This window comes from Halichoerus grypus, chromosome 2 (genome assembly GCF_964656455.1).
Source record: "Halichoerus grypus chromosome 2, mHalGry1.hap1.1, whole genome shotgun sequence".
Classification (NCBI taxonomy): domain Eukaryota; kingdom Metazoa; phylum Chordata; class Mammalia; order Carnivora; family Phocidae; genus Halichoerus; species Halichoerus grypus.
Genome location: NC_135713.1, coordinates 127,326,771 through 127,354,670, shown reverse-complemented (window position 1 = coordinate 127,354,670; position 27,900 = coordinate 127,326,771). Strand labels below are relative to the sequence as shown.

The 27,900-nt window shown below is 38.9% G+C and overlaps 2 protein-coding genes and 1 long non-coding RNA gene across 6 annotated transcripts in view; 1 reads left to right on the top strand and 2 right to left on the bottom strand.

The window, feature by feature from the left end:
* Window positions 1-1,165: 1,165 nt before the first annotated feature.
* HINT1 (histidine triad nucleotide binding protein 1) lies at window positions 1,166-5,602 on the bottom strand. Its single transcript, XM_036123844.2, has 3 exons — window positions 5,467-5,602; window positions 3,083-3,187; window positions 1,166-1,488 (listed from the first exon to the last, which is right to left on the bottom strand). Exons 1-3 carry the CDS (start codon window positions 5,575-5,577, stop codon window positions 1,324-1,326), a joined length of 381 nt encoding a protein of 126 aa, XP_035979737.1. The 5' UTR covers window positions 5,578-5,602; the 3' UTR covers window positions 1,166-1,323.
* Window positions 5,603-5,697: 95 nt separating this feature from the next.
* LYRM7 (LYR motif containing 7) overlaps window positions 5,698-27,900 on the top strand; it is a 38,370-nt gene continuing 16,167 nt past the window's right edge. Inside the window, exons 1-6 of one of the 4 annotated variants that reach the window (XM_078067551.1) lie at window positions 5,698-5,836; window positions 6,508-6,570; window positions 10,011-10,262; window positions 18,449-18,521; window positions 20,226-20,293; window positions 24,455-24,536. In XM_078067551.1, coding sequence (XP_077923677.1) covers window positions 10,245-10,262; window positions 18,449-18,521; window positions 20,226-20,293; window positions 24,455-24,536 — 241 coding nt within the window. In that variant the 5' untranslated portion in view covers window positions 5,698-5,836; window positions 6,508-6,570; window positions 10,011-10,244. Of the gene's footprint in view, window positions 5,837-6,507; window positions 6,571-10,010; window positions 10,263-18,448; window positions 18,522-20,222; window positions 20,294-24,454; window positions 24,537-27,900 lie in introns of those variants that run through there. The other 3 variants (XM_078067550.1, XR_013445843.1, XM_036123846.2) reach the window with 3 other exon arrangements.
* LOC144381142 (uncharacterized) lies at window positions 9,826-11,535 on the bottom strand. Its single transcript, XR_013445845.1, has 2 exons — window positions 10,832-11,535; window positions 9,826-10,737 (listed from the first exon to the last, which is right to left on the bottom strand). It is a non-coding gene; the product is annotated as an uncharacterized LOC144381142 (long non-coding RNA).

Below are 27,900 nucleotides of genomic sequence, written 5' to 3'. Positions count from 1 at the left end.
TCCTGGGATCGAGCCCCACATTGGGCTCCCTGCTCAGTGGGGAGCCTGCTTCTCCCTCTCCCTCTGGCTCCTGCTGGCTCACTCTCTCTCTCAAATAAATAAATAAAATCTTTTTAAAAAATAACAATTAGGAAAAAATTATTTTTAAGATTTAAATGGCCAATTTTCCTAATCCCCCCAAACAGGCATTTAAAAATCAGTAACGCAATTTAAAATGTAGAAAAAAAAGTTTTCAGTGTCAAACCTTACTAAAATGGTCTTTATAGAGATTATAATGGAAGGAATCCATAAGCACAAAGAGAATCAAAGAGGAAAGTAAGGCAGCCAAGAAGTATCAAGTTAGGTTCTGGAAAACAGTGCCTACGTGAAGGAAAGCCAAAAGGCAAAACTACTTGCCCTACAGTATCTCAGAAAGGCTACGGTGCATGGCAAGACTAAAAAAGTTTGGTCAGTCTACATAAGAACTCACACCATGAGATTCCCTCCCCAACTCCACATAGCCAGATTCACGTACAACTTAAACATTTTTGCTAGTGTGCACATGCACATTTAAAACAGTAAGTTTTCAAAGACTAAAACAGTAAGTTTTCAATTTGGAAAGTTAAATCTAAGTAATATGATTATAATAAATATTCAGACAGAGTTTAGATGACAAAAGAAATACCAATGTATGGCTTCATATGGTCATCAAAGATTCTGTGACAAATCGACTTTCATCCCTTCCAAATTACCCCAACAGTCCAGGGGAAGCATGGGCTAGACAAAAACCATTCCTTCTAGACCAAAAAATTCATCTGACTTAACTTTTGTGATACTCACTTTTGTGATATTCCTTCTAGACCCAAAACTGTCACTTTCTGGATCAATCACATCCCATACTCCTTTGTTCTTAAGAAATCAGAGAATTAGATTAGAAAATCTTCTCCTGGACTAATATTTTACCCTAAAAGGGTATTTCAAAGCTAAATTTGTGAAATCTTTTAATTTGTATTCAGAAACCAGTCACACCATTATAACAACGTACATATGTTTAGTCCTCCTTGGGGAGAGAAATCAAAAAACCTCCCAAATTATGAACTCTACCTTTATACGTTCCAACAAATATATATATATATATATATATATATTTTTTTTTTTTTAATAAATCAAATACAGGAGTCAAAAAGACTGTAAACCATGCAACATTGTCTTTTATTATGTATGGGTTTTAAAAATTATTTCCTCAATCTCTCCATACACAGACAAAAGTATACTGTTTGACATACTGGAAATGGGAAATATTGACCATTGCCTAGATAAGGGAAAATTATCCCTAAAACATGCTTAACCAGGAGGCCAATTCATCTGCCGACCTCCAAGAACATGGAGATGAACATGATAGACAGACTGTCCCCCATCTGAACCTTCATTCACCACCATTCGATAACCCTTCTTCAGGCCCAGATCAGCAGCACATTTCTTGCCCACAATCATTAAATGTCCAAGAAGCTGGAAAAGAAAAAAAAAGTTTCTTAAGCACAGGCAATTTACAAATTCTTGTCATTAAATAACATACTACCAAGTTGAAATATTAAAAGACCACCAACTTGAAACATATCCCTCTGGGTAAATATTTGGAAACTCTTAATACTAATACAACACAATTTACAATAAAAAGCCGTTAAGATTAGGTATTTACTCATGACTAATTCCAATAAACAAATTAGACATAAATCTGCTCAATTAAAACAATTTTAAAATCATTTTCCAAGTGGGAAATGTTCTTAATAGGACGCCTGGGTGGCTCAGTTGGTTAAGTGCCTGCCTTCGGCTCAGGTCATGATCCTGGAGTTGAGGACTGAGTCCGGCATCGGGCTCCCTGCTTAGCAGGGAGTCTGCTTCTCCCCCTAACCTTCCCCTCTCTCGTGCTCTCTCTCTCTCATACTCTCTCAAATAAATAAATAAAATCTTAAAAAAAAAGATTTACATGTTCTTAATAAAGCAAGATATATCTTGCTTTCTTAGAAGAGTACATCAATCAGGATAGGTTTGGTTAAGCTGTGGTAACAAACCACCCCACATACTGGTTTACAACAAAGATACACTTCTTGTGCTCACTATAGGCTCATCACAAGTTGACTAGGCTCTAAATTCTTCATCTTTTTCACTTTGAAACCCAGGCTGATGGAGTAGTTTCTGTATGACCATAGTGGCAGAGGGAAGAGAGAACTTGACAAACCAGGTGCTAGTCTCTTATAGTTTCTATGCAAGACATATCACTTCTGCTTGCATTTCCTGGCCAAATCAAGTCACATAACCAGGCCTGCCATCAATAAGGCAGGAAGTATTAAAGCACCCCTGAAGAAGAAGAGCCAGTATTTATAAACTATTATACAATCTACCATGAGGAGCATTAGGAAAATATTTAATTGGGGACTATACATCTGGCAAAACCAAATGATTTTTCTTTCCTTTAACAGCATTAATAGAAAAAATTAATAGAAAAAACATCGGGGTGCCTGGGTGGCTCAGTTGGTTAAGTGACTGCCTTTGGTTCAGGTCATGATCCAGGGTTCTGGGATCGAGCCCCGCATCGGGCTCCCTGCTAAGCGGGGAGTCTGCTTCTCCCTCTGCCTCTGCCCCTCTCCCCTGCTTGTGCTCTCTCCCTCTTTGTCAAATAAATTTAAAAAGAAAGAAAGAAAGAAAAAGAAAGAAAAAAACATCATCCCCTGTATGATGTACTGTTTCTTTATTGAGAAAAAATGAGTCTCACCAACTATTCCTTGTTAGGAACCATTTTGTTTAAGAATTGGTGATGATGGATGTTAACTTGACTGACTGTGGTGATCATCTCGTAATATACATATATCAAACCACTATGTTGTACACCTAAAACTAACATAATGTTATGTGTCGACTATATCTCAATTTTAAAAAATCAAACTATTTCTACATTGCACTCCCAAAGGATTGTCTGGTTTTTTCCCTCAATAATACCCTCAGGAAAATGAAAATATGACATCACTTTCAGGTCAAAAGTTAGTCTCCCAAATTAAAAAAAAAAAAAGGCAAGAAAATGAATTGTGTTGGTAAATTTACTTACACGTTCATCATCATCTTCTGCTACAGAAATCTGAGATATAGGTTTCTTGGGTATCACCAGAAAATGAGTTGGTGCTTGAGGGGAAATGTCATGGAAAGCAAGACACTAGAGAAAAGGGGGAAAAAATTAGTTTTAGTATCATCTTATAGGCTAAATTTATTCTTTCACACTAGCCCCATGGGAGGCATGTAGTAGATGCTAGGAAATCAGAAGTGTACACAATACCTGTGATCCCATGGTTACTTTCATAGAACTTAGTCTAATGGGAAGGCTGACCTTAAACAAATAAAGGTATAAAAGAGTTAAGATCCTACCTACATGTTACAAAGGAAAAGTAAAGAGTGAAATAAATGATTATCACAGAAAAACCCAATTTTGACAGGGGGATCACAGACAAACCACTCTGAGGTAGGGACATTTAAAGTGAAATCCAAAAGAAGTAGAAATTAGGCAAGCTAATCCCTGTCTACCTTTTCAGTTTGATCTCATTCAACTCTTCCTGCTCAAATCACAGTGTCTTTCATCTCTCTCCACACTCCCAGGCTTTTTTCAAAGGCCCTTCCCTCTACTGCAATGGTCCTCTCTCCCCTCAACCCCAGCTTTTGTCTAACTTAACCTGATATTCATTCCTCAGCTCCCAGCATATATAAAATTTCTGAAAGAAATCAGATTTCTCTCCCCACCTTCCCTAGGTTAGGAGTCCCGATTGTGCAATTTCCTGTTTTTTTCCTTTACCCCAGTGATGAGCTTTGTAATTATGTATTTGTCTGATATTTTGACTAATACCTATTTCTTCCTACCTTACTCAACTATTTAAGTAATATACCTTTTGTCTTTCGTAGAAATGAAAATAAGTAGCATTTAGGCAAATTACATACCAAAAAAAAAATGAATATTTTTTTATCTCTTGTTCTCTACTGAAGGTGGAAGCTGCTTACTAATAGAACCTTCCCTGCTCAACGTCTTAGGACTAATTCTATTTAGTACTCCACACAAAATGCTGTATTATTTAGACTGCTTCATGCAGTTATACTGTTGGGTCTTAGGTGGTTCAAAAATCAATTATTTCAATCATCATTTATAAAAAGCAAGTGAAAATATTTAAAAAGAAATATGCAGGGGCGCCTGGGTGGCTCAATCATTAAGCGTCTGCCTTCGGCTCAGGTCATGATCCCAGGGTCCTGGGATCGAGCCCCACATCGGGCTCCCTGCTCAGCTGGAAGCCTGTTTCTCCCTCTCCCACTCCCCCTGCTTGTGTTCCCTCTCTCGCTGTCTCTCTCTCTGTCAAATAAATAAAATCTTAAAAAAAAAAAAAAAAAGAAATATACATTTTCTAGAACAAAAGAACTTCCCTACCAGTAACAAAGGTATCTAAATAAAATTCACCTACAGGAATCTAATCTAGGTAACATTTTGAATCTAAGAAAGCTACTAAGTGTAAAAAGAATGTTTCCCTTATATTCCATATTTCTTAAAGTTAATTTGACAAAGTTAATTTCTATCTAAATCAGCCAACCTCCTGCCCAGCTTTATCTGAGATCCAAGCCCATAAATACAACTCGCCCAGAAGTATTTTACACAAGATGTCACATCTACTTGGCCCTCCTAAAACAGAATTTCACCTACGATGAAGTCAACAAAAACTACGTGCTTAGTCCCCTGCCATAAAACTGCTTCCTGTAAAATAGGAAAGGAACCTTTGCTACCGGGCGGGGCCAAAGAAAAGCAAATCCCAAAAGCCGACCCACTCCCCGCCAGAGTCCGCGGCCCGAGCGGGATGGGGGTGGGGTGGGGTTGACTAGCAGGTCCTGGCGGAGGCGGACCTTCGGCCCCCAGCGTCCGCACGCCCCCCGCCACCCCGAGGCCGCGGGCCCCCGGCCGTCTCATGCAACGTGGCGCGGACTGGCGCCCGGGAAAGCCCAGGCGGGCAGGCTGTGCGCGGGAGATCGCGGAGATTGGGCCCTAGACAGGGCGCGATCGGATTTCTCCCTGTCGGGCAGAGCGCTGGCGAGATTGTGAGATTCCTGACACGGGCGAGGTCCGAGGCAGTCGCGGAGCCGGCGGGCGCCCACACCGAGGAGCCAGCGCGTCCCCCACACGCGCCCAGACCCCACGGTGCTGGCCCGGCGGGTGCCCGGCAGCCTGACCCGCGCCCCGGGCTGATAACGCGTAACCGGAGCGCCGGCACGCGCCGGCAGGCGGCCTCCGAGCTGCCGCGGCCCTGCCCGCTGGCTGGGGGCCCGCGGCAGAGGCCCCGCGGGGCGGCCGAGTCCCTTCCCTTCGCGATGCTGCCCGACCCTTTCCCTTCCGTCCGCGGGAAACCCGCGTGTTCACGGGAGACTGCCCCGCCTCAGCCCTCCAGGGAGGCGACGGCCGGTGTCTACCTGGTCATCCTCAAAAATGATTTTGGCTGGGATTTCCTTGCGAATGATCTTCCCGAAGATCGTGTCGCCACCAGGCCGCGCGGCCTGAGCTTTGGCGATCTCATCTGCCATCTCGGCCTCCCTCCCGCGCGGCCGCCCCAGGGAGAAGCTCGAGAGGAGGGAGGAGCCGGGGCGGCGGGCAGAGGGCGGTGGTGCACGGCCAAGCCTGCGCGGGGACCGCTGCTCGGGCGTCCGGGCTGGTCCTGCGCGTGCGCACTGGCGACCTGCACTGCGGTTGCAGAGAGCGCACGGGAGCTTCCAAGAACCGCCCGACGAGACCCGGCGGAAGGAAGAAGGTTCCTGATTCGAGACTCTAGGGAGCCACACCGAGGTCTTTTTTTTTTCCCCTTTCTTTCTATCTTTAGTGTGTCTTGGGGAATGGAGTTACTGTATACGCCCTTCTTCACTTGCTTTATGGACACTTGTAGGAAAAATTAGATACTGTAACTGAAAAGATTTGGATAATCCAAGCAATGCTGGTCGTGTTTGCTGTCTGAGACACCCTAACACTTAATTTCTCAGCTGCAGAAGGTCTTGGTTCCAGCAAGTAAGCCCTCCTTGCACCAGTGTTTTTCTCCCTCTAGCAGTGGTTCTCACTGCACGTTAAAATCACTTGGGGAACTTTTGAAAAATCCTCTTGAACCTGGCCAAAATCTAGATCAATTAAATCAGACTCCGAGGTTGGGACCCAGGCATCAGGAGTTTGTAATCCTCCCTCCACTGTGCAACTAAGACTTCTTCCCAGAAGTAATCAGCATAACGTAACATGCCCCCACCTTAAAGGAAGAACACCTTCCTTAACTTGACATACCCCTTCATATCTTTGCTGCTTCTTAAAACTTTTCTTTATTCTGTGTCCACTTTCTCATCTCTTTTTAACCCATTTCCCTCTTGCCAATGTTGTTAAGGACCTCCACTTACAAAGTCTATGAACATTTCCATTTCTTATCATACTAGACCTCTTGGCATTATTTCCTAATGTTGATCATTTCCTCTTTTCAGGAATAGTCTTCACTCTCCTAGTGTTGTCTCCTGTACCCCTCTGGATGCTGTTTCTCCTTCACAGTAAGCCTCCAGTTCCAGACTTCTCAATGGGTTCCATTCTTGGCTATCTTCTCTAGCTAACATTTAATTTCCACACGCCCTTATTAAGAAAAATTAACTATAGCTCCAGGACTACTCTATATGATAATATTTTACCAGTTTGTCTTATCTTGTCCCCTGCCAATAAAAATTATTGATAGTGGCTCCCTTGAATCTCAAAAGTGACTCATTTGCTACTGTTGCTATCAAAGACATTACTAGGACAATTGGCAAAATCTAAATAATGCCTATAAATTAGATAGTAGCTTTGAAAGTTGTGTTAATTTCCTTACATAACCATAGCAAAATTATCAAAATTAGTTGATCTGGGGTGGGGTCTTATAATTTAGGTTTCTAACATGTTTCCAAGTGATGCATTTGCTGCTTGTCCTGGAATCATACTTTGAGGCCCACTGATGTAAGAAACTGTCTTTTTTTTTTTTTTTTGTAGGGATAAAAAACACTGAAGTATTTAGGAGTATAGGAGTATCATGTCTGCAGCTCACTTTCAAACAGTAAAGAAAAACCAAAAAAAAAAATGTTCATATATAGAGAGATAGAAAAGGATAAAGTGATTGTGGTCAAATGTTAACATTTGGGGAATCCGAGTGAGGGGTATATGCAAATTCTGTTATTCTTGCAACTTTCCTGTAAGACTGAAATTGTCAAAATAGAAAGTTAAAAAGAAGAGATATATACTGGTTTGGATAATAAGTGTGGTCATCTTTCACTAAGGCTTTATCATCTGCAGAGCAATGATTCTCCAGTATGTCTCTCTGACCTACCCTTCCCCTAATTCCAGATTGGCCAATGGAATGTAATACCGCCTACTCACCACCTCCGTATGGATGTCTGTGAGGCAGTTCAGATTTATTTTTACTCTTTGCACAACAAACAAACAAAAAAACCTCCTCCTGCAGCATTCTACATCCACCATAATACCATTCACCAAATTGCTCAAGTCAAAGGCCATGAAATCATCCTTAACTCTTCTCTCTTATACTTGGCAATACATATCATGAATCCAATCACTTTTCACCTCTTCTACTACACCACCCTAATCCAAGCCACTGTCATATTTTGCCTGGAGTACTTTGAGAGCCTCCTAGCTAGGTTCTGCTTCCATTGTAGTCAATTTGCCATTCAGCACACAAAGTGATTTTTATAAAATATAAATCATGATCTCACTCTCCTGCTGGTAAGGCATTTTATCACAAAATTAATCCAAAATCCTACCTTGGATTATAGGGTTCTTACCTGATCAGGCCCATGGCTGCTTCTCCTGCTTCATTTCCTTCAATTTCAACCTTATTATCCAGCTTCAACTAAACCGGGTATGGTAGGCAGAAGATGCCCATGTCCTAATCTCTGGAGCCTATGAATATGTTTCTTTACATGGTAAAGGGGATTTCCAGATGTCATTAAAGTAAGGATCTTGTGGTGGGTGAGATTCCTGAATCCAGGTAGGCCCAATATAATCACGGGGGCTTTCATAAGTGAAAGAGGGACACAGGAGAGGGAGGAGATATGATGGAAGGAGAGGTGACAGTCAAAGATTGAAGATGCCCTCCTGTTGGCTTTCAAGATGGAAGGGGCCACAAACAGGTAACATTCTGGAAGTCAGAAGTCTGAGTTTCACTGGGCTAAAATCATTGTGTTAACAGGGCTGCATTCCTTCTAGAGGCTCTAGGGGAGAACATTTACCTTACTTTACCTTCTAGAAGCTACCTGCATTTCTTGGCTTGAAGCCCCTTCCTCTGTCTTCAGAACCAGCAGCAGGGCATCTTCAAACCTCTCCCTGACTCCGCTTCCTTCGTCCACTTATAAGGATCCTTGTGATTACAGTGGGCCCACCAGACAATCCAGGAAAATTTTCCCATCTCAAAAGCCTTAATTTAATCACATCTGCAAAGTCCCTTTTGTCATATAAGGTAACATATTCAAAAGTTCCTAGGATTTAAACAGGGACATCTTTTGGAGGCCTTTATTCTGCCTACTTAGAGCTCCATGAACTTATGTGAGGAACAAACTAGAATTCTTGTTTAGTTCTGGTCTCACACTTTGAGATGTTAACAAACCAGGACATATTCCTAGAATAACAAAAATAGTTACCTCATTTATGGAACAGCTGAAGGAACGATACAGAGTTATCTAAGAGAGGCTTCAGTAATGAACTGAGTTTGACCCTATGAGAATTTTATTTTCAAGTATTGGCAGATACGGGGTTTTGGTTAAGTGAATACAGGACCCTAGTTAGCCAGAAATTGTAACAATAAATTACGAATTTTCAGGAAATTGGGATGTGATTCTAAACTGGAAATGAAAATAAGCATGTTTCAGTCATTCTTTAAAAATTTGAAGGCACCATCATGCAATGTCACAAGATCGTCTATTGTTTCCTATATCAAAGACAGTACTTGAGTATATTTGGTTTAATTGCTTGGTTATGTTAAACACTCATCTGCAAATCTAATGAATTATAATTTAAAAAGTTAACTGTTATGTTGCTATTTTGATGACTGAAATATTCTTTAAAATGACATAAATCAGAGAAGGAAAAAGGTCTTTAAGATCTTTTGCTTCAAATCGTTCAGTCCTACTAAAAAGTAGTTTTACCTGAAAGGCGGTGACGTAGGGAAGGCAAACAACGATTATGCGATGAGGGAAAGGTTGAGATTTTTCTTGAAGTTTGCAAGGTCCTAAGTTAAAATGTACTTAAATAACATTTCTGACCGTTTGACCAGCAAAACCAAAGAGTAGGGTAAGGTGAGGATGTGTAGAGGGTAAGACTAGTCAGGCATAGGGATTTGTGTCCCGGACCTCATTTACTAGCCCTATGGTTTTTGTTTTGTTTAAGAAACTATTTATTTCAGAGAGAGAGAGTGTGTGCACGGGACCACCTGAGCAGGGGGAGGGGCAAAGGGAAAGGGAGAAAAGAAGCTACTCCCAGCTGAGGGTGGAGCCCAAGGGGGCGGGGGCGGGGGCGGGGGGGGCCTCGATCTCACCACCCAGAGATCATGACCTAAGCTGAAATCAAGAGTTGTCAGCTTAACCGACTGAGTCACCAGGCACCCCTCTAGCCTGTGGTCTTGAGCAAGTAACTCTACCTCACCTTTTCCGGGAACTGAGAAAATGTACAAATAGCGCTTTGGGAAGCCAGAATTCCAATTAACGGCAGCTATACTTGTTAGGGCTTGGCTCTTACGCACTTTCACAAGTAGACTGTCGCAACTGGGAAACATTAACATAAAAGTTCTTTATTAGATAACCGCAACCCCCAAACAAGAGGTAATAACATAGAGACGTCGAAGACATCCAATAAATAACCCACCCCCGACACCTGACTGCCTCGGAAGAGACCGGAAGTGACTCTGCCCCTAACTAACATGGCGTCCAGGTAATTTCCGTTCTCCTCTCTCCAGTATTTGGGCTCTGCAGCTTCTCGCGCTCTTACCAGACTGCAGCCGTTTAGCAAACTCGTCTCCAGTGTCTCTGTGGAAGGCGGGGCTACAAGGGGGAATCTGCGCGGTGATTGGTTGCGGCACGTTAGGAACGTGACTTCGGGGAGTTGCATGGTCCACGCCGGGCAGTGATTGGTTGCCGAGAGGCGGGGAGGCTCGATCGCCGGAGAAGTAGCCGCCGCGGTGAGGAGAGCCATGGGTCAGGCGGCCAAGGTGACAGGGCCCGGGGAAGGTTTGGGTTCGTTGCCGACGGGGAGGGAAAACGGGCGGCCCTGCGCAGGTTGTCTGGAATCTCAGTAGGTGTGGGTTCAGGACTCTCCACGGAGCTTGTGAGCGTTGCCGCTGAGGAGCACAGTGACCACCTGCGAAGGGCGGTGGAGGGTTTGTGCTGGTGCGAGGAGGGAGGGTGGCACCAGAGCTTCCGCACTCGTCTCCTGGGGTACCGAAGTGTTTGTTTCTACGTCATGCAAGTTCTGCCCCCGTTTCATCCCCACACCGAGTGTTTGAGGGACCTTTTTCACGTCGTTGAGAGGTAGACGAGACGCCAAAGGCAGCCCTGCGCTGCAACCATCTACTGAGTGAAAGGTCCGATGAGGTGAAAAGTTAGTCAGATAACCAGATAACCGGAAGGTACACCGAAGTATGGCACCGAGGAAACTGAATCCGGGCGGAATCACTTGCCAAAAATCTACACCCAGGGAGACAGAGCAGAGACCCGTGAGACCTGAGTGCTCGAAATGAGCTTGGGAAGTGATGTCCCCGCCGGCTGCTTCCCTGAGTACCTGGTGTCAGATTCATTTCTTGTCAAACTGATGCACGTTCCTGGCCGGCGCACACTTCTCAGAGACTAGCCATCCCTAAGCTTCAATATCAGCATGCCCAGTTTGGTCCTGTCTCTGTCACTGGCTGCAGTGTAAGCACGGAAAAGGGGGAAAGGCCTGTTACTGTATAGTGAGGAAAAGCAATGTTTATGGTTGGTCAATAATAAGACACCACCAAGCGGTGCCTCCTGTACTACTGACTTTGGTGTTCTCAGTACATTTTAGTATATGTCACAGCACCAGTAGAAACAACTGTAAAGAGTTATTCAGATAATTTGAGTGTCCATAATAGCTATCAGTAATACCTTACAGCCAACATTTAGCCTACACTGTCTAGGCACAGTGGATGCAACGATAAACAGACCACCTTTGCCTTCATAAAGAAATTTAGCAGGGGGGCGCCTGGGTGGCTCAGCTGGTTGGGCGTCAGCTTTCGGCTCGGATCATGATCCCAGAGTCCTGGGATTGAGCCCCGCGTGGGGCTCCTTGCTCAGAGGAGAGCCTGCTTCTCCCTCTTCCTCTGCCTACTTGTGTTCTCTGTCTCTCTGTCAAATAAATAAATAAATAAAATCTTTTAAAAAAAATTTAGCAGGGGGGAGATTTTGAATTGAAAATACAGTGTATTTTGTGAGCTTATAGTTGGGATTTAACCTCTCTAGAGGGATGAAAAAAAAAATCTTTTGGGACGCCTGGGTCGCTGAGTCAGTTAAGCGTCCTGCTCTTGATCTCAGCTTAGGTCTTGATCTCAGGATCTTGAGCTGGAGCCCTGCGGTTGGGCTCCACACTGGGCATGGAGCCTATTAAAAAAAAAAAAGTCTCTCATAGAATTAAAAGTTAAGACCTGAAGTTTGATTAGAAATTAGCTAGAAGAAGAGAGGAAAGAGTATTCCAGAAAAAGGAAGTAGTATATGGAAAGTCCTTGAAGTGGGAAGTTGCTTGGAAAACTTGAATTCAAAAGAAATTAAGTAAGATTCATTCCAAAAACACTTTTGGGGAGGCCTACCATATATAGACGATACTAACGGTAAGTGTAAAGGATACATAGCCTTTGAAGAAGTATGGGACCACAGCAAGTAAGCATTTGATTTCACATACTATGTAGTAAGTGCCCAGTGCTGTGGATGTACTCAGGAAGAGCCTATAACCCAGAATTGGAAGAGATAGGTAAGTAATAACTATCTAACGTGAAACCTAGTTCAGAAATTTTCCCATACACCCTTAATATTAACCCATTATGTAAGAAAATTGAGACAAAAAGGCTGAGTAACTTGTCCAAGGTTACAATAAGTGGCAATGTCCTGTTCCAACTGATCTGTCTGTAGAGAGTCCACCTTCCGTATACATTACCTAAATTATCCAATTAGTATAAGTAAATGAGGAAGAGAAGATAATCTGTGACCTAGCTTTCTGCATTTAATAAAAATTGATTAACTCCAAGGTGATATTAGCTCTTACAGTTCCAAGACAGTATTGATGACATTTTCTTATACTGGTTCTATTAAGTTTTTATTTAAATGCCAGTGAACCTACAGTGTAATATTAGTTTCAGGTGCACACTACAGTGATTCAACACTTCCATACAACAAACGCCTGGTTCTCAGCACAGCAAGTGCCCTCCTTAATCCCCATCACCTATTTAATCCATCCCCCCCTCTGATAACCATCAGTTTGTTCCCTATAGGTAAGAGTCTCTTTCTTGGTTTGCCTCTCCCTTTTTTTTTCCCCCTTTACTCATTTGTTTTGCTTCTTAAATCCCACATATGAGTGAAATCATATGGTATTTGTCTTTCTCTGACTTACTTTGCTTAGCATAATATATTTTTTAAAGATTTTATTTATTTATTTGACAGAGAGATAGAGAGCACAAGTAGGCAGAGAGGCAGGCAGAGGAAGAGGGAGAAGCAGGCTCTCTGCTGAGCAGGGAGCCGGACGTGGGGCTCGATCCCAGGACTCCGGGATCATGACCTGAGCCGAAGGAAGCCACTTAACCGACTGAGCCACCCAGGCGCCCCAGTATAATATTTTCTAGCTCCATCCACATCATTGCAAATGGCAAGATTTCATTCTTTTTTATGGCTGAGTAATATTCCATTGTATATTTATATGCCACGTCTTTATCCATTCATCAGTCGATGGACACTTGGCTGTTTCCATAATTTTGCTATTGTAAGTAATGCTGCTATAAACATCAGGGTGCATATAACCCTTTGAATTAATATTTTTGTGTTCTGTGGAACCTAGTATTGCAGTTGCTGGATCATAAGGTAGTTCTGTTTTTAACTTTTTGAGGAACCTCCACACTGTTTTCCAGAGTGGCTGCACCACTTTGCATTCCCACCAGCAGTGCAAGAGGGTTCCTCTTCCTCCACATCCTCACCAGTATCTGTTATTTCTTGTTTTTTGAGTTTAGCCATTCTGACAGGTGTGAGGTGGTATCTCTTGTAGTTTTGATTTGCATTTCTCTGATGATGAGTGATGTTGAGCATCTTTTCATGTGTCTATTGGCCATCTATATGTCTTCTTTGGAAAGATGTCTATTCATTTCTTCTACCCCTTTTTTAACTGGATTATTCATTTTTTGGGTGTTGGGTTTTATAAGTTCTTTGTATATTTTGGGTACTAACCCTTTATCAGATATGTCATTTGCAAATATCTTCTCCCATTCCATAGGCTGCCTTTTAGTTTTATTGGTTATGTCCTTCGCTGTGCAAAAAGCTTTTTATTGTGATGTACTCCCAGTTGTTTATTTTTGCTTTTGTTTCCCTTGCCTCAGGAAACATATCTAGAAAGAAGTTGCTACAGCTGATGTCAAAGAGGTTACTGCCTGTGTTCTCCTCTAGGAGTTGCATGGTTTCATGGTTTCATGTTAATCCATTTTAAATTTATTTTTGTGTATACTAGTTCTTAAATTAGGGAGGCTGGCTGTTGTAGTAATGAAATTGCTTTTTTCCCTAAAAAACAAGTAAAATGATTAGATTTTTTTTTTAATTTTATTTATTTGACAGAGACACAGCGAGAGGGGAACACAAGCAGGGGGAGTGGGGGAGGGAGAAGCAGGCTTCCCGCTGAGCAGGGAGCCCGACATGGGACTCGATCCCAGGACCCTGGGATCATGACCTGAGCCAAAGCCAGATGCTTAATGACTGAGCCACCCAGGTGCCCCTAAAATGATTAGATTTACTTAACTTTCCACTTTGCTCTTAATCCCATGCAACTTATCTTCTACCACTCTTGTAATATTAAACTGCCTGGGTTTCTATGATATTCTATTACCTTTAAAGTCTGTATTTCTTTTTTTTTTTTAAGATTTTATTTATTTATCTGAGAGACAGAATGGGAGACAGAGAGGATGAGAGGGGAAGGGTCAGAGGGAGAAGCAGACCCCCCGCTGAGCAGGGAGCCCGATGTGGGACTCGATCCTGGGACTCCAGAATCATGACCTGAGCCGAAGGCAGTTGCTTAACCAACTGAGCCACCCAGGCGCCCTAAAGTCTGTATTTCTACATACAATCTTTTCATGGCAGTCTCAGCTTTTACTGTCAAACACCTCAAAATTCTTTCAGTCTCTACACATCTCAGTTCCAAAGCCACTTCCATTTTTTAGGTACTCATTATAGCAGTACCCCACTTCCCAATACTAACATCTGTATTAGTTTCCTATGGCTATTCTAACAAAGTACCACAAACTAGGTGGCTTAAAGCAACAGAAAGGTATTGTCTCCACAGTCCTGGAGGCCAGAAGTCTGAAATGAAGGTGCCAGCAGAGCCATGCTTCCTCTGAAACTGGGTAGAATCTTTACTTCTTCCTAGCTTCTGATGGTGGCTATCAATCCCTGATGTTCATTGGCTTGTTGGCTTGCTGGCTCACTCTTGCATCACTCTAATCTCTGCCTCTGTCTTTACATGGCAGTCTGTGTGTGTCTCTGTGTTCACATGGCGTTTGCTGCTTCTTTTAAGGATACCAGTCATATTGTATTAGAGCCCACTTTAATGACCTCATCTTAACTTAATTCATCTGCAAAGACCCTATTTCCAAATAAAGTCACATTTTACAGGTACTAGGAATTAGGACTTCAGTATGTCCTTTGGGGGAACACAATTTAAGCTATAACAGTATGGATATACCACATTTATTTACCTGTTCATGAATTGATAGAAATTTGAGTTGTTTCTACTTTTTGACTGTTGTGAATAATGCTGCTATGATTGTTCAAGTCCAAGTTTTTGTGTAAACATATGTTTTCATTTCTCTTGGGTATATAAGTATCGAATTGCTAGATCAGGTGATAACATTATGTTTAACTTTTTGAGCAACTGCCAAACTGTTTTCCAAACAGCTGCAACATTTTACATTCCCAGCAACAATGTATAAGAGTTCCAATTTTCCCACATTCTTGCCAATACTCATTACTGATTTTCTTTTTCATTACAGCCATTCTGCTGGGCTTAAGTGTACTTCACTGAGAATTAGATTTGTATTTCCCAGATGCCAGATCATATTGAGCGTCTTTTCATGGCCTTGATGACCATTTGTCTATCTTTACAGAAATGTCTATTGAAATCCTTTGTCTATGTTTTTATTGTTGAGCTGTAAAAGTTCTTTAAATGTTCCAGATAATAGCCCCTTACCGGATATATGGTTTGCAGATACTTTCTTCTTGTCAGGGCTTGTCTAATCTCTTTTTTGATAATGTCCTTTCCCTTTCTCTTTCTAAAATACTTTTTTTAGTTTTAATAAAGTTGATAAATGTGTAAGGTTTAAGAAATCAAAGTGTTACACAGAAACCAATAGGTATATACTTCCTTCTACATACTCTCAATTCCTGCTCCCCAGAGATAAGTGCTTTTAATCATTTTAGCTATTCTCACATTTACCTCCATGTTTCTAAAGAACATACTTAAACTGCTATTCATTGTGTTTTGTGTTTTTTTTTTTCTTTTGGGAGATACTGTTTACTGACTTTTAACAATAGAATTTGATGACTGAGCTCCCCTCTTAAACCTTAGTCCTGGGGCACCTGGGTGGCTCAGTCATTAAGCGTCTGCCTTCGGCTCAGGTCGTGATCCCAGGGTCCTGGGATCGAGCCCCACATCGGGCTCCCTGCTCCACGGGGAAGCCTGCTTCTCCCTCTCCTACTCCCCCTGCTTGTGTTTGCTCTCTCGCTCTGTCAAATAAATAAACAAAATCTTTAAAAAAAAAAAAAAAAAAACCCTTAGTCCTCTCATTTACAAATTTTGGTGAATTAGTTTTCATTTTTTTAAGTACTCTGATTGTATAAAATTGTCCACAGCTGAGTCCTCTTACATTGCCTTTCTTTTCTAATTCTGTTTCTCTTGAAAATAATAACCTTGTTTTTATTATCATTGGTTAGTTTCCTACTTATCTGTTCCCAAAATCAGTATCAGTTTGATTTTTTCCTGGGAACATCTTTTCTGGAGCAGTTCAACCTTTTGCTGTAGTCTGGACTTTGCTTTGTAGGCTGGCTGCACAAATGCTGACCTGTATTTGTCCTTCACCATCTTCTCTGTGTTGGATCACCTGCCTCACTGGTTCCCATGTTTTTTCTTTTGTAGTTCATCCCCTTGTTGTGGAGTACATTCTTCTATAGCTTTACAAGAAAGGATGTGTGTGGCAGATAAGAGACTTCGTATTTTCAGAAATGTCTCTTTGCCTTTGCAGTTAAATGGTAATTTGGCTATGTATGGTATTCTAAGCTGGACATCTTTTTTTTTTTTTTTGGTGGGCAGCAACGCATAGTTTATTGAATGATAGTAGTGATAGTACAAAGCTCCCAAAGAGGGAGGGGGCCCAAGAGGGTTGCCCTGGGCATTTTTTTTTTTTTTTTAACTTGAAGATCTTATACCATTTTCTTCTCACAGTGATGCTATTTAGAAGTCAGGTGTCATTCTGATTTTCTATCCTTTCTATGTGAACTGTTTTTTATTTTCGAGGTGTTTCTTTTTATTAGCATCGTACTGAACCTATATCATGATGTACTATGGTATGGGTTTTGTGTTGGGCACTTGGAGCTTTTTCAATCAAGTAACTGATGCACCTTACTTGGTAACATTTTCTTAATTTTTCCCTTTTTAATTTCTTTTGTCTGTTTTCTCTGTCCTTTTTTTTTTTAAGATTTGTTTATTTATTTGAGAGAGAGAGAATCTTAAGCAGACTCCACGCTGAGTGCAGAGCCCGACGCAGGGTTCCATCCCAGGACCCTGAGATCATGACCTAAGCCAAAATCAATACTCGGACACTTAACCAACTAACCCACCCAGGCGCCCCTCTGTTCTTTCTTGTTGGAAATCCAGTTAATGTAATTGTTGGTCCATCTGGACTACTCCCTTAATTTTGTTTTCTTGCCTCCATTTCTGAGTTTTTATTCTACTTCTCGGCTGTTTTTCTACCCTTAATATTTGCTATCCTTCATTTGATATCTGAGAGCTTTGGGGCGTTTTCTGAATGTTCCTTTTTCAATTTACTATGGCTTCTTTTTGTTGTTATTCCATCTCTGCAGTCACTTACTTCTCTGAGGAAGTTCATTTTGGTTGGTTTTTGTTTGTTGTGTTTTATGTTTTTTGCTTCGTGTTTCCTGTTTCTCTTTTGGTGTCTGCCTTTGATGTTATAGGTTTTCTAATATATGTAAATACCTAAAACAATGCCTAGCACAGGGTATACTTAGTAAATAAATATTAGATATTTTATCTAGTGAATGGATTGGAGGGAAGGAGGGAATAGTGGCAGAGTGACAAATCTGTGTTAAGTAGTCTATGCAAGAGATGGGAGGGTCTGAACTTAAATAATTTTCAGGAATGGAGAATATCGAAAACATTAGAGAGACATTCCTAAAATTTCCACATGAAGAGTAATAGAGATTTAAAGAATTGTGTAGAGATTTCCAGCTTGAGAAACTCAGTGTCTTCTATTCTCTAAATTTGAAAAGACAGGAGAAAAAACAATATCGGGTGAACAATATTGAGTACATTTTTAAACTTGAGAAGTGTGAGGTAGGCTTGGCCTAACACTAAAGCCTCTACACAATCTGTCTTGTACCAAAATGTCAGGCTCTTCTATTTTTTTAACATAGTGTTAGAATATTCATAAGTCTCAGCATTCCACTTCTCTTTGGGAAATCACAATTACACTTTCCTAAATTATCTGAAACATCTTCCTTCTGGGCTCTCTTAAGATGTAATAAGTTCATGAGTTTGTGTATATGTGTGTAAAACTTTTAGAGCAGATGAAGGCCTCCATATGTTAAGAAAAGTGAGAACAAATACATACCAGACTGACAAAGTTACTTTAGCAGACTGGTTTTGGCAGGGGGATTATTAACTTTTTAACCATCCTTGTTTTTTTTTCCCAAAGAACTTGGTATTATTTTTGTAAATCTAATTTTTTTTTAATTTAAAGATAAATAACAAAGGGAAAATTGTTTTGGCAAACCCTGGTTTTACTGGCTATTTTGAAAAATAGTCCAAGTAACTAAAGAGAAAAGAAATACCTTGTAATCCTTGTAATTGTATAAAATGTAAAATTTTTTTCTTTTGAGGTCTGAATTCTAATTTTTTTTATAGGTTTTACAGCTCTTTAAAACATTACACAGGACCAGACAACGGGTTTTTAAAAATGATACCAGAGCATTAGAAGGTAGGTTTATTTTTTGTCATGTTGGAGTAAGTTCTTCACATGGCTTCTAATATATCCAAGAGAATTTGCATGGTCAAGACCCATCTTAGAGAGTGATCTTCATATCTCTCCCCTAATTTTGTTATGTTTTATGAAGATTAGTTTACATTACACTACTTTGAGGAGTATCTACTTAAAATTTTTAAAGATCTAGTTTTTATAAAGAATCAGAAAAGATCAGAATTTTAGCATGCTCCATTGCTTGTCAAGCCATTAAACTTATTTCTCTCTATTATATAATCACATTTTCACACTCTCTAGGACCAGATACTTCCATATTATTAATTCCTTGTGTCATTCCAGAAATGAGAGCAGCTGTGAAAAAGAATCTATCCCAAATGTTTACAAATTTAGTATTTCACTGTTTTAAGTGGCTTTTATCATATCTAAAAGTCGGAGTTCTAAAGCTTAGGTTATGTGTTGGTCATGTGTAGTATCTATCTTCATATATTTCGTTTTCTTTTTTTTTTTTTTAAGATTTTATTTATTTGAGAGAGAGAGAGCACAAGCTAGGAGGAGAGGCAGAGGGGGAGGGAGAAACAGGCTCCCTGCTGAGCAGGGAGCTCAATGCGGGGTTCGATCCAGGAACCTTGTGATCATGACTTGAGCTGAAGGTAGACGCTTAACCAACCGAGCCACCCAGGCGCCCCATCTATCTTCATATATTTCTAAAACTCTTTAAGAGGGCACCTAGGTAGTATCCCCACTGTCCCTAGGAATTCAACTTTTTGTAATTCACCAAGAACAGTTTCTTGAATATGAAAGTATATGCTTCATATTGTATATGTTTTACCAAATTCATTTAGTTCTTCATATATCCCTGTGGGGTAGTTACTATTATAATTTGTTTTTTTCCAATGAGAAAACTGACAAAATGTTAAAGGATTTGTCCCACATCATACTAGTGAGAGGTAGAGCTAGGATTTAGCCTAAGCAGTTTGGCTCCAAATCCCAAATTTTCAGCACCTAATATTGAAATATATAAAGCATAGAAGGAGGGTTTTCTGGCTATTCTCTATCAACAGCACTTCAAGTGTTATTAAGTGACATAAGAACAGCTAACATTGCATAATTACTAAGCACTTTACATGGGTTGTTCCATTAAATGCTCACAGCAACAATAAGGCACTTGTCAGATTAGACTAAATTATGCTATAATGATGCCAAAGTATCAGTGGTTTACATGAACAAAGGTTTATTTATCACTCACTTTACATGCCAGCCAAACCACTTTTATATATATTTTGGTGCTATGTCTTTATTTTATTTGTGTGTGTGTGTGTGTGGTTTAACATGTTTGTATGTATTGAGTTTTGCCATCTTAAAGCATTTTAATTTTTTAGATTCATGGAAAGAAATTATTAAATGGGATTCATTAGAATCTGATAGCTAGAGGTGTATAAATGAAATTGGAAGTAAAAAGCAGGAAACGAAAGTATTTGTATATTAGAGTATATTAAGTTTAATTAAAAATTTGCCAGCCTGTCAAAAGCTTTCTAGGACAGTTTTTTTTTAAAAAAGTCTTATTTTTATAATTAGTTTCACATGGGGCAAAACTGTTTCGACTACTAGAGAAGTAGTTATAATGAATAAGGTATAAATTCTTGGGACAGGAATTATAAATTAGAAGAGAAATAATTATATTTTTTTTTCTTTCTCTAGCAGCCAGAATAAAGATAAATGAAGAATTCAAAAGTAATAAAAGTGAAACTTCTCCCAAGAAAATAGAAGAGGTATAGTAATTGAGTCTTTCAATTATGATAAAACCCTTATAAATTTTCTTAGAAAATGATGAAAATAAAGGGGTTATATGAAATAAAGATTATTACTTGGTAGTTATATCACAACTATAGATAACCTTCACTTGTTTGGTGTGGCTCACCTCTTTAGGGTCATCTGCTACACCCTTAAGACAGCAAGTTGCCAGTGTACAAAACATGGATGTAGCTATGGTCAAATCAAGAGCAGCTCAACCAACCCAGAAACCCACAGAAATTCTATCTTTACTTAAGGCAAGTGACTAAAACTAAGGAGCATGCGTATTAGAACTACAGAAGGAATTTCTGTTCATTTAGCTCAACTAGACAGACTTTTTTTTAATTCCTAACTAGGCAGTGAGAGTTAATCAGCCACAATTCATGAACTATTCTTGCTTTGCCTTTTGGTCACTTGCTCTAGGTGAAGACAGTCAGTCTACTGACACTGATTGGTGAGCTTCTTAATACACCCAGTACATGTTCATTTAAAAAAATGCACAATGATTCCTTTTTTTGTATAAAATCATACTGCATATACATACATATTGTCTCTATTTTGAGCTTCCTAAGTGTTTCTGTACACTTTACTTATACTTTGTATAAATGTAGGGAAAGGACCCTTAGGAGGAAAACAAAAAATGGAAAATTATTTGCAGGGGCAATCATAATTCCAAGAATTGGTTTGATAAAGAGGAAGGTACAAATTAGAGAGAATCTTCCATGTTTAATAAAATTTCTACATGTTAAATTTTTTTAGAAAAAAATGCATTTCTTTTTGGTAGAGAAAAATGCTGTTTTTAGAATAGTAAATATCTGTAATAATCAAGTTAATGAGTCAAAATGAGATAGCCTAAGTGTTTCTGTCCCTCCCGTATAAAGTAGAAAGGGAAAGATTTCATTTAACCATCTGATAGGGCAAACAGAGACTGTGTAATTTTTATTCATGGCAGAAGTTAAGATGACATCATAATCAAGTCATAACTTGAAGTTAAAAGATGTATACAAAAGTTTGTATTTGCTATTCAGTAGGCTGATTAATAACAATATGGTAATTATTTTTAAATTTTGAAATCATGATAAAAAATTTTTAAATTGACATGTCTTTATATCAACTGTAAATTCCTTTTACTTGTAAAGCACTAATTTAACATAAAGCAGTCTAGAAATGACTTATTTGTTATATACAAATGTGTATTTTATATAATTCTGCATAGATTAAATATTTAGTAGTTTTTAGTAAATTACATTGTTATTGTTATGTATTGGAAGGTTCATGAAGTCTTGGCACCACAAAGAATCTTAGGTATCTTTTATACCAGCAGTTCTTAAACTGGTCACAAGACCCTTTTACCTTCTTAAAAGTTGAGGACCCCAAAAAGTACGTTTCATGTGGTATGCCTTTCAATATTTATCGTAGTAGAAATTAAAACTGAAAGATTTTTGAAATACGTATTTTTTGTCTAAAAATAATAAGCTCATTATGTGGTAACAAATATACTGTTTATGGAAAATAACTATATTTTCAAAACATCTAGTGAGAAGAGTGGACACTGGTTTACCATTTTGCAAATCTCTTTAAAGTCTGGCTTAACTCTCTCTGTCTCTCTGTCTCTGTCTCTCTCTCTCTCAAATAATAATAATTCAATAATAAATAAAATCTCTAAAAACAAACAAACAAACAAACATCTGCCTTTGGCTCGGGTCATGATCCTGAAATCCTGGGATCGAGCCCCGCATCGGGCTCCCTGCTGCTCAGTGGGGAGTGTGCTTCTCCCTCTACCACTCCCCCTGCTCATGTTTTCTCTCTCTTTTCTCTCTCTCTCTCACTCTCTCTCTCAAATAATAATAAATAAAGTCTTTAAAGTCTGGCTTAATAGAAGGCAGCTCAATTCTCATATCTGCTTCCTCATTCAATCTGGTGCAATGTTTTTTAGGTTGAAATATATGAAGAAAATTCAGCCTCACATAGATAAAGTTGGAAAAGAGTTAGGAGTATAAATAGACTTTTCAAATAAATTGTGAATATTCTTTGATACTACACCTCAACAAATAGTAAACTTCCTTAAAGGTTAGTTGCATTGTGGAACTCTGTTACCTGTTAGACCAATGGGTGGAGAGAGGTAGATAGGTAGGTAAGCAGATACATTTTTTTTTTTGCTCCAGGATTCATACAGACCACCTCCTGCTCATCCTTTCTGATTTCCCCTTATCCCTTATTCCTCAACAAGCCTTGTTTCCTGCCTTAGACCTATGAGTAGACTCAGTTTATGCACCTCCAGTGGATGAGGAGGCCCATTTTTATTCTTTCTGTCTCCTGCTAAGTCCCTTCTCAGATCTGTTGGGAGTTGAGGCTTTGCTCTTCCACACCTTCTCCATGTTAGTTAATGGCAGCTCCCACCTTTTAATGCTCAGACCAAAAAACTTGATGTTCTCTTTCTGGATTGCCATCTTTCTCTCACACTTATATCCAACCTGTCAGCCAATTTTCTTGACTTCAAAATATATCCAGAATTCGACCACTTCTCATCCTCCCCATCATTATCTCCTAGTTCAAGCCACTATCCTCTTTCACTGGATTGTTACAACAGGCTCCTAGTGGGTCTCCCTGCTTCCTCCCTAACTCCCTGGAGCCTATTCTCAGTACTTTTAAAGGCAGATTGAGCCTTTTAAATAAAAAGCCATATCCCATCACTCCTGTACTCACAACCCCCATAGCTTCTCATCCCAAAGTAAAATCTAAGGTGCTTACCATGACCTACAAGACCATATCATCCAGGGGCACCTGGATGGCTCAGTCGTTAAGCGTCTGCCTTCGGCTCAGGTCATGATCCCAGGGTCCTGGGATGGAGCCCCGCATCGGGCTCCCTGCTCGGCCGGGAGCCTGCTTCTCCCTCTCCCACTCCACCTGCTTGTGTTCCCTCTCTAGCTGTCTCTCTCTGTCAAATAAATAAATAAAATCTTAAAAAAAAAAAGACTATATCATTTGACCTCTATTAACTACCCACCTTAGCCCCCTCCATCCCTCTTACTCTTACAGTCTCAGTGCATTGAGGGCACTTGAATTTACCAAGAACTTTCCTGTCTCAGGGCATTTATGCTGTTGCTTATTCCTAGGATATTCTTCTCCACATGCCCTTAAGTCTTCATTAGTAGACCAATAGATTTAATCTGTCTTTCTCTTTGAATGGATCTTTTACCATGCATGATTTTGTAACATCTTGCACCATTGATTTGGAGAATACAGGTTCACCAAGTAATGCATATCTCCCAAATGTTAACATAATTCAGTATGTAATATTTTTAAATTATATTTATTAATATTAATATCTATCTCATCAGAAAAATCCATAAGCATTGAAAAACTATCAAACTCATGGTGGCAGATAGTTTCCCTAGAATTCTAATTTTTTCTTGAAAACTTGAATTTTACCATTGTCAGCAAATACAGTTAGTTGTTTTCTTGAAATAAATAACAGAGTCAGCTCATTCATTTTCAAGAAAATGTTTGCCAGATACCCAAGTCTGATCATAGTTTGTCTGTTGCTTATTCATATAAAATGGTATTCCATGGAGAAAGCTCTACTTCTGCTCACAACTCAGTGCAGAAAGCTTTAGTATTATGAGAATCCTTTTGACTTCATGGTATCTGAAAGGGTCTCAAGGTCCCTCAGGGGTCCACAGCTTTGAGAATCTTTGTTGTAGTCCACTTCTTCATTTTGCATATGATAAGTTCTGAAACTTAAAGAGAACTTAAAGGCCTAATACTTAATGATAGAGCTATGGAATCCAAGTATTCCGACTCCTAGTTCAGTATTATTTCTAGTGTTTAGAACATCCAACTCTATAAAAGAAAGATTCAACCCTCTCCCAAAGAAAACAGCATTTTGAACATATAAAATATATATTCCAACAAAAAACACTCTAAATCTATTTTGGAACAAAATATGGAACGGATGGATAAAAGTTAAAAGTACACATATGTCTGAGTTTCTGTATGCTTGGAATGGTTAGAAAAAGTTAAAGGCAGTATTACCCAAAAAGAAATAACAGTAAATTTACATTTTTCAAAAACAGTGCATTCATAAGGAGCATTGAAAAAATACCCAAAGGATTTATTCTGTTTGGTTTTCTTAACAGCTAATAAAAATAGGTTCCGATGTTGAATTGTTACTCAGAACATCTGTTATACAAGGTATTCACACAGACCACAATACACTGAGTAAGTAAAATTAAAAATATTTTCTGACTTCATTGTATTTTAAAATATTGAGCAATTGCAGCACTTCTAATGCTGATTAGTAAAACAGCTTGATTTTGCTAGACAATGTGGTATATCTTTATACATTTGTAAGGCTACCATTTTTAATGCTAGATTATAAAACTTTGTTTTACTAGATTTTTTTCTTTTTCTTTTTTAAATTTATTTTTTCTTCTTAATCTTAACCACTGGTTACATTATACAACTGTAGTTAAAAGACAATATGACCAGTTTTTCATCATATTTATTTGGGGTTCTTAACTATTATGTTATCATTTATCACCTACTTAAACTGTTATCATTTATCACCTACTTACCACCTATTAACTGTTCTTTACCTTTTATTCTATGATTAAAGTTATTTTAAAAATGATTATAGGAAATGGAAATATAGTTGAGGATCCTCCATTATACCTCCAGACTCCTTGTAGGACTTCAGCAGAATTTTCTTTTTTTTTTTTTTTAAAGATTTTATTTATTTACTTGACAGAGAAAGACACAGCGAGAGAGGGAACACAAGCAAGGGGAGTGGGAGAGGGAGAAGCAGGCTTTCCCGCTGAGCAGGGAGCCCGATGTAGGGCTCCATCCCAGGACTCTGGGATCATGACCTGAGCCGAAGGCAGACACTTAATGACTGAGCCACCCAGGCGCCCCTCAGCAGAATTTTCATATCACATTATATTTTGTTTTCATTGCCTGAAGTATCTTTGGGGACAACAACAACAACAAAAAAGATGATATTCAAATTTTTGAAAGGCTTCTTTTTTTCTTAAAGTGAACTATCGAAGTATAACATACAAACAGAAAAGTGCACTATTTATAACTATACAGCCAGTGAATTTTCACAAAGTGAAATATCCATGTAACCAACATCTACAGTAAGCTATTTAATAATATTACCAATATCTCCAAAACCCCTCATGTCATCATGTCTTTTCAGATACCCCCTTCCAACAAGCTAACCACTATCCTATTAATATTATAGATTTTTAACTTAATATAATAAAACGTTTGAACTTCATATAAATGGAATCTTACAGGATTACTGTTTTGTCTAGTTTCTTTCAACATTGTATTTGTGAGATTCATCTGTATTGTTGTGTATAGCAACATTTCTATGACTATTCTTTGAATATACCACAATTCATCCTTCCTGTTCATTTGGGTTGCTCCTAGTTCTGGACTATAATGAATGTTGATTCTTTGAACATTATTGAATGTGCCTTTTAGATTAAAATTTATACATATATGAAAAATAAAATGTACACATATTTACACAGACACGTACATATGTGTATGCATATATATACAAACATATATATATACAGTTGACCCTTGAACTGTGCAAGGGCTAGGGTTGCTGACCTCCTGCACATTAGAAAATTCATGTATAGGGGCGCCTGGGTGGCTCAAATGGTTAAGCATCCAACTATTGATGTTGGCTCAAGTCATGATCTCAGGCTCCACGCTGGGCGTGGAGCCTGCTTAAGATTCTCTCTCTCCCTCTCCCTCTGCCCCTCCCCACTGCTTGATCTCTCTCTCTCTCTATTAAAAAAAAAAAATTCATGTGTAACTTTTGGCTACCCAGAAACTTAACTACTGAGAGCCAGCTGTTATGAAAAGCCTTACTGATAACATAAAAAGTACATTAACACATGCTTTATATGTTATATGTATTATATTATAGTCTTACAATAAAGTAAGCTGGAAAAAAGAGAATGTTATTAAAATCATAAGGAAGAGAAAAGACATTTATAGTACTTCACTGTATTTATCAAAAAAGTAATATATGATACTGCTAACCAGTTTTCCAAAGTGGTTAGACTAATTTACACTTCCAGCAGCGGTGTCTGGCTCCAGTTGCTTGACGTCCTCACCAACACTTGGTACTCTGCATCTTTAATTTTAGCCTTTCTGGTAGTTGTATAATGGTATTGCATTGTGATTTTAATTTATATTGCTTTGGTAACTAATGAAGTACTAGCACCTTTTCAGTTGTTAAATGGCCGTTTGGATATTCTCTTTTATGAAGTGTCTGTTCAAGCCTTTTTCCCATTTTTCCAAGGGGTTATCTGCCTTTTTATTATTGATTTGAAGAAATTCTTCGTATGTTCTGAATATGTATTCTTTGTTGGATATGTGTTTTATAAGAATCTTCTACTTAATGGCTTGCTTTTTGTTTTGGTAATGTTGTCTTTTGATAAGAAGTTCTTAATTTTAATGTGATCCAGTTTGTCTATTTTTTCATTTATGGTTGGTACTTCTGAGTCTTAAGAAATCTTTGCCTATCTCAAGCCAGGTCATAAAGAGATTCTCCTGTGCTTTCTTCCCAAAGCTTTATTGTTTGATCTTTTCCATTTGGTGGTCTCTATCAACTAGAGTTGATTTTCGTATATGGTGTGAGATAGGAGTGAAGATTTTTTTTTTTAATTGAAGTATAGTTGACACCATGTTATGTTAGTTTCTGGTACACAGCATAGTGATATGACAACACTGTACATGCTATGCTAATCCCATGTGTAGCTACCATTTGTCACTACACAGCACTTTTACACTAGCATTGACAGTATTCCCTATCCATACCTTTTATCCCTGTGACTTATTTATTTCATAACTGGAAGCCTGTACCTCCCACTCCCCTTCACCCCCTTTTTTGCCCATTCCCACCACTGTCCCCTCTGGCAACCACCAGTTTGTTCTCTGTATTTATAGGTCTCTTTCTGCTTTTTTTATTCATTGTTGTTGTTGTTGTTGTTTTTTGGTTCCATATAGAAGTGAAATCATAAGCTTTTTGTCAATAATTTTTTTACATGTGAATGTCCATTTAATCCAGCATCATTTATTGAGAAGACCACTTTTTCCCCACTGCACTGCAGGATCACCTTTGTTGTAAAATCAGATAACTATATATGCATATCTGTTTCTGAACTTTATAATCTATGTAACTAGTTTTTGTATCCATGCATCATATGCCATAATGTCTTAATTATTACAGCCTCATAATAAATCTTGATATATAGTAGTGTAAGTCCTATAGAGCTTTAAAGTTATTTTTAGTTCATGAGAATTTATCAGAAGTTATTAGATCTGAGTTGTATTTATAAGAGCAGTAAACATAGTTAATCTAAATTGCAAATTTTAGTCATCATCTTTAATCTTAATAATGACTGTTAGAGCTTTTGTATGAGATAGCCAACATTTTATACAGGTAGTCACAGCTAAATGTTATTTTTATCATTTTAAAAAAAGGTATTTTTATTTATATGAATAAAAATTGAGGTTATTTCAACTAACTAAATTTGATATCTGTACTTCACATGCCTTG

What these genes read in the sequence shown, in the direction of transcription:
- HINT1 (XM_036123844.2), bottom strand. Translation starts at nt 5,577, where the DNA reads ATGGCAGATGAGATCGCCAAAGCTCAGGCCGCGCGGCCTGGTGGCGAC. An exon ending in TCATTTTTGAGGATGACCAG is followed by an intron (nt 3,188 to 5,466) that starts GTAGACACCGGC and finishes CCTTTTCTCTAG; the next exon opens with TGTCTTGCTTTCCATGACAT. An exon ending in CAGAAGATGATGATGAACGT is followed by an intron (nt 1,489 to 3,082) that starts GTAAGTAAATTT and finishes TTTCTTTTCCAG; the next exon opens with CTTCTTGGACATTTAATGAT.